The sequence below is a fragment of the Folsomia candida genome, unplaced genomic scaffold (assembly GCF_002217175.1).
Source record: "Folsomia candida strain VU population unplaced genomic scaffold, ASM221717v1 Fcan01_Sc020, whole genome shotgun sequence".
NCBI classification, from domain to species: domain Eukaryota; kingdom Metazoa; phylum Arthropoda; class Collembola; order Entomobryomorpha; family Isotomidae; genus Folsomia; species Folsomia candida.
Genome location: NW_019091212.1, coordinates 359,180 through 376,676, shown reverse-complemented (window position 1 = coordinate 376,676; position 17,497 = coordinate 359,180). Strand labels below are relative to the sequence as shown.

The 17,497-nt window shown below is 38.6% G+C and overlaps 1 protein-coding gene across 1 annotated transcript; it reads left to right on the top strand.

Annotated features, from left to right (window-relative positions):
• Positions 1–909: 909 nt before the first annotated feature.
• On the top strand, positions 910–17,102 carry LOC110858251 (AT-rich interactive domain-containing protein 1B-like). The gene is given in 4 exon segments (XM_022106947.2): positions 910–1,307; positions 2,886–4,328; positions 4,331–5,614; positions 14,391–17,102. Coding segments are annotated over 2 exon segments (2,670 nt in total). The 5' UTR covers positions 910–1,307; positions 2,886–2,930; the 3' UTR covers positions 5,603–5,614; positions 14,391–17,102.
• The last annotated feature ends 395 nt before the right edge of the window (positions 17,103–17,497 follow it).

The window sequence follows — 17,497 nt, the reverse complement described above, 5'->3', positions numbered from 1 at the left end:
GATAATAGCATGTAAAAAAGCAGGTAAGCTCCTCAACAAGAAGTGATCATCTTCTTTTACGAGATGAGGCTGCATATGGAACGAAAACGATTCAATTTTTGGGAAAAATTGTACCAAATTTTGACCCATTATGAAATAAAATTTGTATGAAAATCATAACCCGACTTGGTTGTAAAAAAATTCTTAAAATTCTGCCACCACACCATTCATGCCTTCACTCTCTCTCGAGAAAAAAAAGTGTGCAGGTAAAAAGACTCGTCCTCTTCCACCACCCGTTATGTAGTAACTTGACTATGCAGCAGCAACAATGAAGAAACTTGTAGCAACGATGAGCAGGTGGGTGAGGAACAAGTGTGTTCGGGGCTGTTCGAAAATTACGTGTGGGCGAATTATCCCCAGAAAAGCGTGGTGTCAGTAGAAATCACTGTCAAATTCTGCAATAATCGACAAAAGCTCAGTATTCTGCAATTTTTTTGATATAATCCTGCAGAAAATTGCTATATTTAATTCGGCGGAACTGTATGTGCCTAATTCTGCCAAGTTTTCTGCACAAATCGCTCCGCAAATGTTTTCTGCCGAAAATCCTGCAAAATTTCTGTGGAAAATTGGCCCCAATTTCTGGCCAATTTTCGGCACAAAACCTCCGGTCAAAATTTCGCCCTAAAATCCGCCCATAAGTAACGTTTGGTCCCCAACTCTTCATTATTACCTGAACTTCTACTTCTTGGTCTTCTTCTTGTACTTCTTGGGTCTCTCCTTTTATGAGACGCTCGTCTTGATTGCGGCCCTCACCTGTGTTGCTGGTGCTGATTGGGGGACACGTTGTGCACCGCCCAACGAGGAAGAAGAGGCACTTCTCGCCCCTCTCGTATTATTGTCGACCACTTTGAGAATACCTACACCTCGAAGCATCATCATCAGTCTGTCTCTGGTCGCCGTCAAGTCGTCCCCAGATTCCTTGTCGTCCGAGTAAAGAAAAACCTCTGTCGCTCCTCAACTCTTCTCTCGTCGTAGTGTAGTAGTCGTAGTAATAATAGTGCTGAGTGCCGTGTGACCTTTGACCTCTGACCTCGTACGTGTGCAGTGATTTTAATTTGTTTGTTTTGGGGGGAGGAGAAGGAATCGGAGAGAATTTGTGGGTATTTTTTCACCAGAAAGAAGGATTCTGCAGTATGAAGAGGAGTTGTAGTAGTGCCGTGAAAAAAGTGTGTACAAACATTACCACCACCACGTTGACACGAGTTGTCGAGGCGATAAGATCTTATCGGGTTTAGGTGTAGACACGAGAAAAGGGAAACTTGGAAAAGGTGAGGATTGATTTTGTGGATAAATAAAATCAATTAATTTTGATGAGAATTGATTTTTGGTGACTGGAGTTTTTGGTTGATTGGAGTCTCTCTTGGTTGACGTGACGTGTGGGGGATTTATTTTTTTGGGGGGGAGGAGGATGGGAAAAGTTGTCGGATGGGTTTCATTCAAATGTTGTTCAGAGGCTGGTTGTTGGTTGGATTGGAGAGATCATCACCGTCGAAATTTCTTGGCACTCGGCTCGCATAATATTTACGTATGTACAAGAAGAAGACGAAGAAGGAGCCGGATTTTTTGGCCGATTTGACCAAACCAACAACTTGTTGATTCTCGTTCGAAAAACCAAACCAGTGGTCAAACCTAAAGTCGAGTTTGTGGATGAAAGGAGGAGGATGTTTTACAGGGAGAGGAAAGAGTCAACTTAATTTTAACGGCTTATCGCAGAATTTGGGAAGAAAATATGTTTATGTCAAATTTTATTTGGTGGAATTTTATCAGAGAATATGTTACGGATATTTGTTTTGAAAATTCAACACAATTTTTGGAAAAGTTTTTATAAGGAAAATTTTTGTATATTGTTTAGGATTTTGAAAATTTGTGGGGCATTTTATATGTAAATGCTATCAGAGAATATTTTAGTGATTTAAGTTTCCCAAATTGCGTAAGTTTTCTATTTGACTATCAAGTTAAAGTTTTTACACAAGAATTTGTTTTATATGAAAAATTTTATACAATTTTAATCTATGTAAAATGTTGCAAGAAATGTGAGTATTTTTTATGAAATTGATACCAATTTCACACAAGTGCATACATTCATTAAATACATTGTTGATTGTGTATGTATTAATGGTTGGGCAAGATTTGTGAAATTAATTAATAGGCCCGTAATTCTCATGGCATGCAGTTTTATTGTGTGATCTAAATGCGGCTCAGGTTCGTCCGTCTAATAACCAATTAGTTTTTTGCATACTGCAGATTAAATTATTGCGTAATTATGCTAGTTTTATGGGTGAGAGGAGGAAGATTACCTACATATGCTAATAATTATACTAATTTGAATATACATGCATATCTCTCTTCGCCGAAGAAATCTTATCACGGCATTGCAAATATTTACATATTATTTGCAGTGTTAAAAAAGTACGAATTGAAGTACCTTGCAAACTTCAACTTTTTCCTAGTAATAGTCCCAAAACAAAGGTGACATTTTGCTGGAAATTGGCAATTTATTTCATAAAATCATAGAAATGTTGTTTCATTATGGAAAATAATTAGAAATAAAAGTTTTCTGAACATTTTAAATGGTTTCTCTTTGGGAATTTGATTCTTAAAACCATAGAAAATTTGAGAAATCTTGTTTCACAAAGTTACTGAAAATAGTGGAAATTAAAAGTTTTCTGGAAAAAGTGTCCATACGAATGTCTGTTTGCATAATTCTGTCGTGTCATGTTGTAGGCTGGAATTTTAATGTTTATCCAAATATGGGTGTGTTATGACATCGCCAAAAATATTGGTGACGACGATAATCATGATGTCACGTGTCATTAAAAGTAACAATCCCATCTTTTTATTTACAGCCTCCAAGCACCACAATTTCGCAATCGTCCCCCTCCTCTCGCAAGATGCCACTCGTCCGCAAACCGCGCGGGGGTCGGTTGAAAGGTCACCACAGTGAGGACGACGAATCCACCCCGATCTGCCGTTGCCGCGTCCTTTACCTCGGTTCCGCCGTGCCGCACATAACAAAAGACGGCCTCCAAGGGATCCAAGAGCCCTTAAAAGAGCTCTACCCCGACACCGGGCTCTCCTCCCTGAAAGGCATCGACTCCTGGCTCTCCGTCTGGTCGAATGGCCTCCTTTTGGAAAACGTAGACGAGAAGAACACCAAAATCACGAGGTTCTTCCCCATCGAATCGCTCCATTACTGCGCCGCCGTTCGGAACGTGTTAGTCCCCGCGGGCTCAGATTCCAACGGCTTGTCCAACAGTTCTTCCGGGGGTGGGGGCGGGGGAAGTGAGAAAATTCAAAAATTCCTCCCGCTTGATTCACCCTTCGCGAGGTTGCCAAATTTAAATCATCCCCCCCTCTTCGCCTGCATCCTCCGGCGCACCACGGGCATCAAGGTGCTAGAGTGTCACGCCTTTATCTGTAAACGCGAAATGGCCGCGAATGCCCTGGTCCGCTGTTGCTTTCATGCCTACGCGGATTCCACGTATGCCAAACAGTTAGAAAACGGGGGTGGTGGAGGAGGAACGTTGGCGATTAATGGGGGCGGAGGACCCTCGAACGGTGGTGGTGGAGGCATCCCAAATGGCGGCGGAGGGTCCACGAACGGAACCCTGTTTAAAGATCCCGACCGTCAAATTCAGCGCTCCGTCACGCCGTTGAATTCCATCGAGAAAGTGACCGGGTGGCAAGCCCTTAGTCAAACGAATGGAGATGGTGGGACACGTGGTGGTGGTGGCGATATTATGGCGAATTCCACCGACGATGACGACAACGGTGGTCCCATCACCTCCACACCGAGGGGCGGACCTCGTAACAATAACAAGTACGAATTCAGTGCGGAATTTGACGACGACGAGATTTACGAGGGTGACGAAAACCACAAGATTTGGGGGGGTAGTACAGCCTCCGGTCTGATGCATAATGGGACCTCCACCTCCGAGCTTGTCTACCTCGAACCGGACGGAACCCTCAAGTCGGTAAAGTCTCACAATTCCCGCTTGTCGAAACCGAGACAGTTCATTTCCCCGCCGCCCCCACCCCCGCCTCCACCTCCGCAACAGTTCTCCCTGCTTAAGACGACCCTCGATGACGATGCCGCGTCGTCCTCCACGAATAAGAAGAAGATCAAAAAGAAGACGAAGAAGGAGATGAAATTGGCCGCGTCACTGCAACAACAACACAATTATCAGCAGCAAATGATGTCCCACAATAAATACTTGATGAGACCGGCATCCATGATGAATTTGAGTTCGTCCGGGGGGCCAGGTGGGGTCGGTATGAGTCCACGACCTTCCGGGGAAGCGTGATGAACGGACCGACCTCTTCCTCCGCGCAGCACCATCACCTTCTCCACAATCGCCCCGGAAGTGCAATGTCCACCTTGACGAGGACTCCCCGCCCGTACAATATGCACCCGCACCCCCACCTCATCCCCATCCCACATATGAACGGGTACCATCACCATCAAAATGGGGGGTATGGTCCCCCAATGATGGGCCCACTACCACCCCATCATCAAATCATGCATCATCCCGGCCAACCCATTTATGGTCACTTATCCCCCCCGCTTTTCAATCCGGGACATCACCAAGTCGTGAAGGGGTCCAAGTCCAAGGGGAAAAAGCAGCAGCAGCAGCAAATTCTCACCCAAGTGCCACTCCTCGTCCCTCCGCCACACCCGCATCACATGCACCACGGTGGTCCCATGATGAACGGAGGTCCCACGCCGCCCCCGATGTATCACGCCGGGTCGAAAATGATGCTGCTCGACCACCACCAACAACATGACCATCATTCCTCCACTATGGGAGGAAAGGGGGGTAGTAAACACCACCACCAGCAGCAACAACACTCCCCCGACAACAACAACATGGGAACGATGACGCCCTCCCAGTACGCCACGATCGAGCGGGGCTATCACTACCACCAGAACGCGAACCGTCTCATGAACGGGGGTGGTGGTGGGGGGTCGGTCATGCTCCTCCGAAATGGGGACTCGGCCACCTTAACGTCCACAAAATCGAGGGGGGGAAAGCAGAATCATCAATCCGGCGACGAGGCGAATGGCGGTCCTTCGTCCCCCTTTAACACGGGGATCTACAGGAAGAAGGGGCACCTCAATGAGCGCGCGTTTTCCTACTCGATCCGCCAAGAACATCGGTCTCGGTCGTACGGGTCGTTGGCGAATTTGCAGTTTGCGAATGGGGATGCGGGAGGAGGAGGTCAGCAGCTCGTGCGACCGTCCGGCTCACCCCCGACGGCGGAGGGGATGAAGAAAGAGAGAGAAATTATACAGATGGTGAGAGATCTGGACTTATCGGGAGATGAGATTGAGCGGAGTCACGTCCCGGCCGAGATGTACCCGAGCAGGGAAGGAGGAGGGAAGAGTAGTGGTAATAATAAGGGCAGTGGTGGTGGTGGTGGTGGTGGGGGGATGAATGGTGGGGGATATAATAATGGAAATGGACACCCGCACCACCGTGGACATGGACACCACCAGCAACGCGATCCCGTCATGAGCAACGGGATGATGGGGAGTCATGGACTCAGAATAACGCATCGTTAGGAGATTTGAAAGGTAGGAGAAGATTTTTATTTTGTTTTATTTTCTGAGGGGGGAAGCGTTATGGATGTGATAGGATCTTGTGCAGTATGAAAATTGGCATATTTTTTGGAACAGTTCTGCAAAGAGGATTTGCACAATTTTTCTGTAGGGACGTGCAGAATATTTTTCTGTGGGATTAACAGTTTCAAGTGCAAGTAATCGCTTATAAGAAATTTTTGACCTGCAAGAAATGCACGACGCAAGAAACAAAACACTGGGATTAAATTATACCGAAATTTTGTGCTGAACTCGCCCCTTAGGAACTCACATTTCTTCCGCACAGCCCCCAAAACTATGAACAATTAGTATATCATCATCCCTCCTAAACACCTGAACACACACAAACAAGAGACGAATGATCTCGTCTATAAATGCAAATCAGTAAATAATATTTTCAAACGAGAGAGAGAGAGACAATGGCCAAGTTGATTAGTTGTGAAGTGTCACGTCCCTCTCTCTCTCTCTGTTTGGAGTTAAAAACCTTTTAATGAATTCATTCATAAAAATAGCGCAAACAAATGGAAGGCATTTAATTTCTGAGATGGAGCTTTTCTCAATACTTAAAGCTTCCCATGTGGGAAGCGTTAGCGAAAATTTGGTACTAAATTCCCACTTTATTTATTGACTTAGCATTTATTTTTTTATTCTCGCCCTTGATCCAGTTACATACGTGTGACTTTTATTTTTGAAGACAAACGCAGCGAAAACGGCGTCTGAGTTTGACGACAAGTACATAAGTAACGAGCGATTGCCTTTATTATTACCATCATGGTGACGGATTGTAGTCCATTTAGAGTTGAAAAGCACGGCATTGTGGAGTGCACGCATGTGATTGATTGATCTTTATCTGTCCCATTGTGTGGCCAAGTGGGACCATTATTTACTCATTTTTGTGCAGAATTTTAAAGGTGAGAGAATAAATCAAATCGAGACATGTGTACATATTCACCTTGTTAGAGATGAGATTTTGCCTGATTTATGCTCATGCTAAAGAGGTGACATCCTTTTTGTGGGGGCCTCGTTATGTAGAAAACCACTTCGCGACGGCGTCGACGACGACGACGACGACGTAAGACAGCGGTTTTGTCTCGGCACACAAAAGGCGTACGTAATGTAATGAGCTATTTATTGCGTAAGATGGATGAGTAGGCACACCGACCGACCGACAAAATGGTCGTGGTACTTATTGTTAGTTGGAGGAGGAAAAAATCGTTTAACGTAAGTAATTGATCCATCGCTTACATAGTTAGGCGAAAAAGCGGCATGTGGCGTAAATTGAGTGGTATTTTTCTAGATTTATTTTTCTAACGTGCATGAAGAGGTGGATAAATAATATATATTTTTGTGCGAATTTCATGCCGATCTGATTTACGTATCACCGCGCTATGTGCATAATAAAGGGGAAAGCCTTGCGAAATATTGGAGGGATCAGAGCAAGCCTATATGTACCACAAAAAATGGCACACCCTCCCTGCGAGTTCAACTATTTGTTCTACGTATTAGGTAGCCTTCACTTGATCACTGTCAGAGCAAATGTATTCAACACGCTTTGTTTCATGTGGAAAAAAAAAATTTAGACGTAAATTTGTCAATGATAAAATTTACGCGTAAAATTGCCAATAATAAAAGTTAGACGTAAACTTATCAAAATAATTCGATAAACACATGGATTTGTGACCACGTGTTTATGAAGTTTCAAGTAATCGACTCTATTCTTGTCCAGTTTATGACGAATTTTTGTCCGCGATAAGTGAGGACAATTATTAAGTAGGATTATTTAACCACAGATTAGCATATATAACTCAGCATGACGACATGAAAGGAAGGGAGTAAGAAACCACCACGCCTTTAAAAATATGACAAGTCAAGCATGCGTGGGCGCCATTGTTCTTGATTTGGCCCTTTCGTCATCGAAGTTATGTACGAGTGACTTAACGTCTGTACATTACATCCCTCACGCACGACCCCTGATGTCATGTCGCATCGATTAGAAAGAGAAATGTCAGTTTGTCAGGGGTTGCGTCATAATTTTTTTTCGAGTCGATCACTTATATATGATTTTTTTAACAAATGATCAATCCTTACGACTTGAATTGATACATAACTGATTAAGGAGGAGAGAAATTCAAAGTGTGGCAATTATTTTATATCAGAAAGAAGATGATCTTGCCTAGTTTTTTGCACACGTGACATATTTCGTCACACATTTAAGTAATTGGCAAGCTTTTTTATCTGTGATTTCTAAAGGAAAAAATCTCTGAAATTCGATCACAGGAAAAATCTAAAGTCGATGTTGTAGCAAAAATTGGGGAAAAATTCGATCAGATGATGATGGTCATTAAATTTGTGTAATTAAAAAGTAGCACAATTGGGGATTCGCACGTCCGTCCGTGTTTGTTTAGAGAGAAATTGTCACCTCAAGATTATTATCGTTTCTTCTTTTTTATCTGAAAATAAGTTCTTAAAGTTAAGTAAATGAGTTGCATTTTCAATTTTTCATGCGCATGCAGCTCAATAAATAAATTTGTATTCTTTTTTTCTCCTTTATAGATATTGAGTGAATGTTGTTTAATGTGACGCGTCCACTATTTTTTGTCCCGTACGTACGTATCGTTCGTTGACAGAGAGCTATAGAAAATATTGACTTGTCCAACATTGTATTTATCGTCTTCTTTCACACGTTAGAAATGTGTGCCGTTAGAAATTTCATTTTTGATGGGTTATACAAGACGGGGCTGTGCGGAAGGGATTTTGTATGACCACGTGACCATATTTCTGTTAATTTGCATATAAACACATTGTCTTTTTAGTAAAGTTTTTCCCGTTTTGTTAAAAGCTTTTTACTATTTTTTCAAATTGATAAACTAGTAAAATTGCGTGATCTAATCGATTTATGTAGATAGATGGAAATTTTGTTTAATCTGCGCAGAAACTGAAATAGATTAGCGCTAATCTGTTTCAGTTTTTGTTAATCAGTTTCATCTAGAAAAATCTATATATTTTTCTCAAATTTGATATTTTTTGTATACAAACATCTTGTCAAAAATAAAATTGTGGGATTAACTTAATGTAGAAAGAGAAAATCAAATTAATTTTTAAGCATAACGTTTAAAAAATAGCGTAAAAGTCTGCGCCACGCGAAACCTGAATGAAAATTGTTTCAATATGTTACCTATTTCAGAAAAAGTATTTTTCTATCTGACATATTAACTATATTTTCATGATAAATATTTCTACAGAGTTATACAATTCTAAGAATTTGTACTTATTGACACCCTTCACGCAGGACTTCACTTATCATCATGATGACCAAGTGTCGTCCCCATGTTTTTGTTTGCTTTGAAAATTAGTAGAAATTGGAGGAGTGTGTGTGTGTGTGCATGTAGAAAAATTAAAATGCGATAGATTTCTCTTTCCACACCATTCACTCAGTCAGTCACTTGTTAAGTACACGTGATCATGATGACGATGTCAATTTATGAAATGAAATGAAAATGACCAACTTCCTCGTTGGATAATAAATGTTTCACGACTTGGGAAATTAAAGTTAGTTAGTTAGTTAATTGTGTTGATAATTCAACTTTGTATGTATTTACATATGACAATTTGGACAGGGTCATTGATTCCACGCGTCTGTACCGCGATATTACCGCATCCAATCCATCTCTAGAGGCATCATGTCATTCGTTTAACAAGACTTTTGACAGACGCGACGGATGACGGAGGAAAGAATTATTTAATATTCTGGACGATTCGTCGGGGAAGAAGATTATGTAAATATTTGGCGCATTGATGGGCAACGTGTGAGCAGAATTTTTATAAATCTGAGGAGAGACAAGTACAAGAAGTGGTGTGATGATCTCTTGGCTGGGATAATTTGGTGTGTTAATTGAAATTTTTGGAGAATTTTACAAAATTAACGGGGTAAGCTTTTTGCAGAAAAAATGCTCAACAAGACTCTTGCTAAGAATTGGTAAAATTCTCCAGAATGATGCTAAAAATGAGACAAAAATAGTATTTCAGAGTATAATGACGCCGATTTTGGAAAAAATTAGTAAAATTGTCTACAAGCTTGGGGACAAAATGGGGAGATAAAATCCAATTATTGGAGACCTTCGTTATAAAACCGCCTGCCAAAATTAATTGAAAAATCAATCAAAATAATGCCAAAATTGAATTTTGTGTTATTTTATCAAGAAATCAATCTGCTAGTATAAATTTTTAGATAAAAAGGTCAAGCTTGTGATACCAACTTTGTGATATCAACTTGTAAAAATAAAAAATAGGGAAGTTCTGCTCCTCCAAAATTTTAAGACGAGTCGAAAATCCTTTCAGCAGGGCGTTTCGCTGTAAAGTATTTATTTACGAGAGACGGATGGACACGGATCGGGTGACGTGATGGGTGTTGTGTCGAGTCAGCTTATTCTTGCTAATAAATAGTGTCACACACTTAGTTCTGCACTGTTTGGAAGTAATTGTGGGCGAAGGAGTTCTTCACAATAATTGGCTAAGAATAGGGATGGATATGCCATTTAAAGGTGAAGAGCACCCTGCATGCATTTCACCCAAGTAAAAATCACCGTGTCGAATTCTGCAGTAATCGGCAAAAGCTCGATGCATTTTGGTTTCTACATAATTTTTGGTACATAATCCGGCAGAAAATTTCTACGGGTTTTATTCTGCTGAACTGTATTTGCATAATCTGCATTGTTTTCTGCACAAATTAAGTTTTTCTGGAGAAACTCTGGGGACATTTCTGCAAGAAGTTTTTACTCGGGACTGCACATATGCACCTTTGTTAATGGGGATGAATCACCAGTACTCAAAATATTATTGTAATCCTCTCCGATTTGCATATTGTTTTAGAGACAATCAAACTGCAGTTCAATTACTTTGGACTTTTCGGTGACTCATCGACCAGATTTATTTCGAGGAGAGTGTGTTGATCCTGTTGGTTCTTTGTGTAACTTTTGGGTACCACAAACTGTGGTACAAGCTTAGAATTAAGAGATCATGGGTATTAATTAAGGGTGCCAATTCTAGCGGAAGGTTTTTTGCAAGATTTTCGCCAATTTATAGCGTTACAGAGTTATTAGGATCTTAAATTTGCTTAATGTATTTCACTTTGTCGATTTAATGAGTCAATTTTATTGCGTTTTATTCGTATAAATTTTATGGAAAAATTGGAAAAATATTGGCACGGAAATATAACGGTTTCCTTGCCTAGAGTTATACATGGACAGAAAGAACATCAGTATTAAATGCATACATAATTTTCCCAATTTATCAACATATTGGAAAGAAACTTTCCGAAACGAAAAATCAGTCCCCATTTTAAAACTAAACTTGCACCATCTTTTCACCACCTTCTCCATTATTCCATTCCCCGTTAACATAACAAAATGGCACACATTACGTTACGAAGATTCGCACAGATTTTCATTTACATTTCATTTCATACCCGTCTCTCTCTCTCTCTCTCTCTCTTACGGCAGGAATGTTATTGACCTGCTAAATAAAACAGTATGTAAGACATTCTGATAATAACGTGGTGGTGATGGTAGTAGTACCACCACCACCACCTGTCGAGTACCAACTATTCGAATATGCAGGCAGGCAGTAGTGGTGTAGGAACTGCTCCTCGGGGGCAGAGGAAAAAATGACCAAGCAGCAGTGACGCGATTTCTCCCCACGAGAAGAAGAAGAAGAAGCAGAAGAACAAGTTGTTGCACTTTTGGCTGGCTGTATGATACGAAATAATGTTGCCGAATTGAATAATGGAATGGAATGACCTTTTTCTTCTCTTCACAGCTTGACCAACCAGTACGTATAAAGTCAATGCTAATTACGACGCGATATTTGCTCCTCCGACGAGGATGCGATGCGATTAAACCCGCTGTTTTGATTGAGTTTTATCTAATTTCTTCCTTTCCACGACGACTTCTGGTGAAGAAGAATGCAGTTTCATTACGTCGTGGTGTGAAGACGTTAAGACAAAAATTACTTGGATATGGGCGAGACGATAAAATATGTAATTAAATGCGAAATTTGGTGAAGATAGGTTTTTTTGGGTGGGATGTTTTTTTCAATTTTTGTAAATGTTGTGATAGAAAAGTAATAGAAGAAAGTATAAACTTGTAAAAACAAAGTATAGAATTTGGTGGTTTGTTATTAAGAAAAAAGCGTTACTTAAGGAGATGATTAAATAATTAAGGGAGAGAAATTTTTATGAGATTTCGGGAATTTTTTGTGTAAATTTTTTCCAGGGGGAAATTGTTGCAAATTTGTAATAGAAAAATTAACAGAAAAATAACGTTTTATGAGTACCTTTTGATTTAAAAATGTAGAATATGGTCGATTTTTTAAGAAATTTAAGAAATTTGTCAAGTCATTCATATCATAATTGATTCATAATGCCGGATATCTTTAATTGTTTTTAAAATGGATGCAATTTTACATAATTTCTTCTACGCAATATGCAAATTTAATCCAAAATTTTACGCATGCAAACTTGACGAAATGAAAATTATGGGTTTTCTCTCCTTTGGACAGACATATTGTTCTTATTAGTTGTTCCACCTTAAGTGAAATAATAAAGAATTTGATTTCTTGCCCACAAAGAAAGAAAGAGACAAAGAGTCGTCGTCATATTTTGAGTTTGAAGCATGCATAATTTGTCTCGTAAAATGGAGGTGAGGCGCAGTGAGAGGTGTCGAAAGTCATGTACAGACTTCACCCTCGGCCATGGATTTTGCACAAGACGCACAATTACGATTACGGTATTTCTCATAAAACTTACTAGTTTTGTCCGTGCCCTCGTATTTTATTTATTTATTTACCTTCTGGCCACTCATTTACCTATGTACGAGGGAATAAATAAGTTAACATTTTTTATTATTTCCTGCATGATAACGTGAACAAACTCAGGTGGTTAATTTCATAAAATTTGGGCTAGAATACGGTCCATTTTTTCACATAAATCCGATCGGATCAATTCGTATGTCAAATTTTGGTAAGAATTAGTTAACCTAGCATAACATTCGGTTCAAAATTTTGAGTCTGTGCAATTTCCCCTAAAAAACAGCTTTAAAATTCAATTTCCTACCTATCAGATCTAATGTTTCGGGTGAAAATAACCACTTGCAAGAAATAAAGACAAGAAAGTGGTTTCTTGCAGCCAAATATTTTGACCTGCAAGAAATGCCAGGCGCAAGAAACTACGGCACGTGGCTGGATGGCGCAAATTTCTTGCATTTTCGTGCACTTTCTTGCGTTTCTTGCTGCGAAGTGCAAGAAATGTAGCAAAACCCGCAAGAAACGAAACACTGCAAAAAAGCCACCCGAAATAAAGTTTGCTTTAACGAAAAACTTACCAATTCTTGTTTTTCCTTCTCTCGTAAAATGAACCCTGCTGTAAGTAATAATATTTGTACAAAAAAGTTGCTAATGTCCCTGATGCCTGGCGTGGCGTGGGTGCGGGTGTCATAATAAATTAGAGCGTGTGGTGGTACATAGCAAGAGAGAAAAAATATAACAAAAAGAACTACATGCTCCCATTTCTTCTTTTTTTCTTACAATTTTTCTTCATTCACAAAACCAAATCCCGTCCTATTTATCATACTAATGACACCACCACCACCAAAATCGTAACTATGTTATACTCCAATTTCCACGGAGATTGAAGTGAATAGAATTGAATTCACTCGGCGTGATGGTGGTGACCCTGGTCGAAACGAAAAGATATTAATCTTTTGACTGGGGGGAGTTGCAGGTTGAATGTGATTAATAATGGGTCGTGGAGCTGGTAACTGTTGAGATTCGGTATTTTATATGCACGACGTCATATTGCAATTTAATGTGTGGTGTGTGACGAATCAAGGAAAAAAGGGACTTGGTTCTTATTTTCTGGTGCATTCCAATTTTTTTGTAAATAAATAATAATGGGAACGATTTGTCTCTCACACTTCCGAGAAGATGGGTACTTATCTTGATAAGGATCAATTCTATTCTGTAGATTTAGGTAAATATGGGAGTGAAAGGGGTGATATTTATGAATCTAAGGATAAGTTAAGGGAGGATGTGTAACATGTTTTTTGAGGGGATCACCCTTGACCGGAAATTGTGGGGTCAAAGTGCGATGCATAATTAGATTTTTAATCCTGTGGCGAGCACTATATTTAATTGCGGAAAGTGTGGATGTGAGAAAAATGAAACTGAAAATTTCCGTGCACTCTTTTTTTAACATGGGAACAAGATATGAGAAACAAGTGTTTTTTTCTCTCTGTTGTTGCAGTATGGAATTTTTTAAATGACTAAATTGCATAAGAGATGCATATCGTCGTTATGCAAAATGTAGGAAATTTACTCGTATCCCTGCTCCACTTATTTTGCTGCATATATTCAATATTTGATTAATATGTCACATCGTGGGAACTGATTACAAATTAATGTCATACAAAAAAACTGATGACAGCTCTAAAATGCATGAACAAACTTGAAGACAAAACTATAAAAAATCGCGAAATGCGCTTAATTTTTAAAAAATACAGCTTTAAAGTGATTAAGAAAACTCCAGAAACACAAAATATTTAATTTCTTGAAACTAATAGGCTTGTTATTTTTTTATTGCCTCTGTTTCATAAATATTGTCCGTTTGATAACAACTTATCGTAATTAGTAAATATGCACTTATAATAATTGTGACCCAATTAATTATCTGAATACTAATCACTTTCCTTGTCTTTTACAGATATGCCATTTCACCTCTGAGGGATCACTTCTTATCAAGAAAAATCCGGATTTGTCAAATAATTCATACGTTTCGGGACGTTAAACAAATTGATATTTACATATCAATCGTCCCCTCCCCCCGAAGACAATCACACAACACAACGCCACCCTCATCACGACAATGATAACAATAATGCCAATTGATAAAGGTGACGATGACGAAGAAGACAATCTTATTATATTTGCAAGACAATAATTTATACATATTTTTAGCATACAGTCAGAATAATTAGTTAATTACGTATCAAATTAAATTATTTATATTCGCATGCATTGCAAAAAATGTTCGCCAATTCGCCAGTTCAGTTATATAATTCTGTTTATGTATGCAAGAAAAAGTAATAATGATGCAAAATAAATGTATAATTTAGGATCGAGAAATATGTAACAATTTTACTGTTAAATATCTCGAGTATGCTAATTAATTATTTTAATTATGTTACTAATTAATTAGTGAAATCCGTGCCTGTCTGAGAATATTACAAAAAACAACAGAACTGCTGCTCCGCTAGTTTTAGGAAATTTAAGATTGCCAATGCAATATTTCTGGGGAAAAGGAATATATAAAATCTGTACAAAAAATATAAGGATTTGACAGAATACTTTAATGTTAATCGGCCGTGCAGAAAGGGTGGAAGAATGACCTCTATTTTGTTACGGGGGTCAAACTCTATCCCGCACGGCTCATCATTGCATAGTTGATTTATTACGATGAAAAACCGATAATAGATAATTCTTCCTCTTTTTTTAGTTTTGAATACTTTGAATTCACGGACGAGTTGTTTATTTATATTTAAGTAGATTAAACCGTAAGAATAACCAATCAATCAATCAGATATCGATCCCTATTTAGATCCCGAAAAGAAAGACTATTTTCCAACATTGTTGCAATATTTACTTTACAAATAGTGTTTCGTTTCTGGCGGATTTGCCACATTTCTTGAACTGGAAAGCAAGAAATGCAAGAAATTCGAGGTGCAAGAAACTGGGAGAAAGTGCGAGAAATATGCGCTATCCAGCCACGCGCGCTATGAAGCGCGGCAGGGCGTAGTTTTTTGCGCCTTGCATTTCTTGCAGGTCAAAAGATTTAGCTGCAAGAAACCACTTTCTTGCACCCGAAACACTGTTTAACAAATGATACGAGGTTTTTTAATACCACGAGTTAACGGCGTGTCGCAAGACGTAGCATTTCTAAGGGGGAAAAATCAACAAGGTTTTTAATAAATTAATTAAAAACCATCATCATCATCACTATCCAGATTTTTTTTCGAGTAGGCAAAGAAGGTGAAAAGATTATGTGAGGGCGCCCCATTGCGATAATAAATTGAAAAAAATTAATAAAACTTAATTAAAAAGGGATCAAATACATTCGATCTTGATTTGTATGACCTGGTTAAAAAGTTCGAGTTTAAATTAAACTTTTTTTGTTTGCCGAAATTTTTTCTAGTAAAATTTGACGAGAAATTATCGTGTATTTTGTAATATGTGTCGACATTCATGAATTTCGTTGGAGATCTGGTTGTAAAATTTAGAATTTGTGCTCTATAATTCCAAAAAAATTCGTAGTTAATTAGCAAATTGGGCTTGAAACACACGGGTCTGTAAAAAATACTGATTTTTTCGTTAGTTCTTGAAAAAATATTCGAAACCTGCTTAGTTAATTGAAATTAAAACATGTAGAATTTTTCCCTTGGGGAGTGTCCATAAATCACGTGATAGATCATAGGGGGGGGAGGGGTCTGAAATTTGTCACCAATTATCACCAAGGGGGGGGGGTAATGGTCGGCAGTCACGTGACATGCCACGAAAAGTTTTTCTTTTAATTTCTGAGGTCAGTAAATGTGAAGAGAGTAACAATAAAGTCTCTTCGCATACTATCACGCGCCTTAAATAAATTTAATAATATGTATTTACTTAATAGTGAAACTCTTTTATCTAAAATTCGTTATGCGGCGTATTTTTAAATTTTTACTTGACAATCTTGGGTCTGGTTTGCATATATGTACCACTCTTCCAAATTTTAGTAAACATTAATAGAACTCTCATTATTCTTTCAGAAATAAAGTTTATGCAGTTGTCCTTAAGATGTCATGAATGTTAAATTACTTTGTATACTTACTCATTAGTATTAAATAATTCTTTCGATAATTTTAAAATTTAATTTAACTGGATTAAAAAAAACACAGGAATATTATTATTGGACTAATTTGTGCTATGGGTTGTCATGTCGGAAATAGGTCAGTTTGGCGAAAAAACTTTTTGCGAAAAAAATCCGCCACAAAAAATCACACTTGGCGAAAAATAGGTTTCATGCGTTTTACAGTAAGTTAGGTTTAATGTGTAACCTGTCACGTGACCACGGGGGGGGGGGGGTAATGGATTTATCACCATTGGTCACCAAGGGGGGGGAGGAGGTCAAAATTGTCCAAAAATCGATCACGTGATTTATGGACGCTCCCTTGATAATATCGAACGTGCTAAATATGCGACAATTAATATTCATGACCCGTTAACGTGCGTTTGATGATTAAATATTCCTCCAATTTTTTAAAAGTACTTTGGAGGAGAAAATATTCTAAATTAGACTGATTCTGGTAACTTGCTCACGTAGTTGTATTCAAACCCTGTCGAAAATATTTACCTAGTTCTTAGAAATACATGTAGAGGAAAATTCATACCCTTCACTGCTTATCCAAAGGCCGGGCTGATTTTTTTCTTGCAGTGCGTCCCAAAATTCGCAATTTTTCTCCTTACACAACACATTTAATAATAATAATATTAATTAATTATATTTACTTAAAATTGAATCTAATCATAAAAATGTATACAATTTTTTCACAAATCAAGCAAATGTAACTCTTTCTGAATCAATTTGAGGCTTTTTAATGGTTCACGGAACGATGCAATTAATTCATACGAAACGAACAAGGGACAAATATAAATAAATAATTAAATTAGTCTTTTTTTGTACAGAAGTAAGTTTAAAATTAATAATTAAGTTAATTATTATTTAGAGGGTATAAAAATGTATAGAAAAATAAGAAATGCAGTGGGAGACACTTTGTG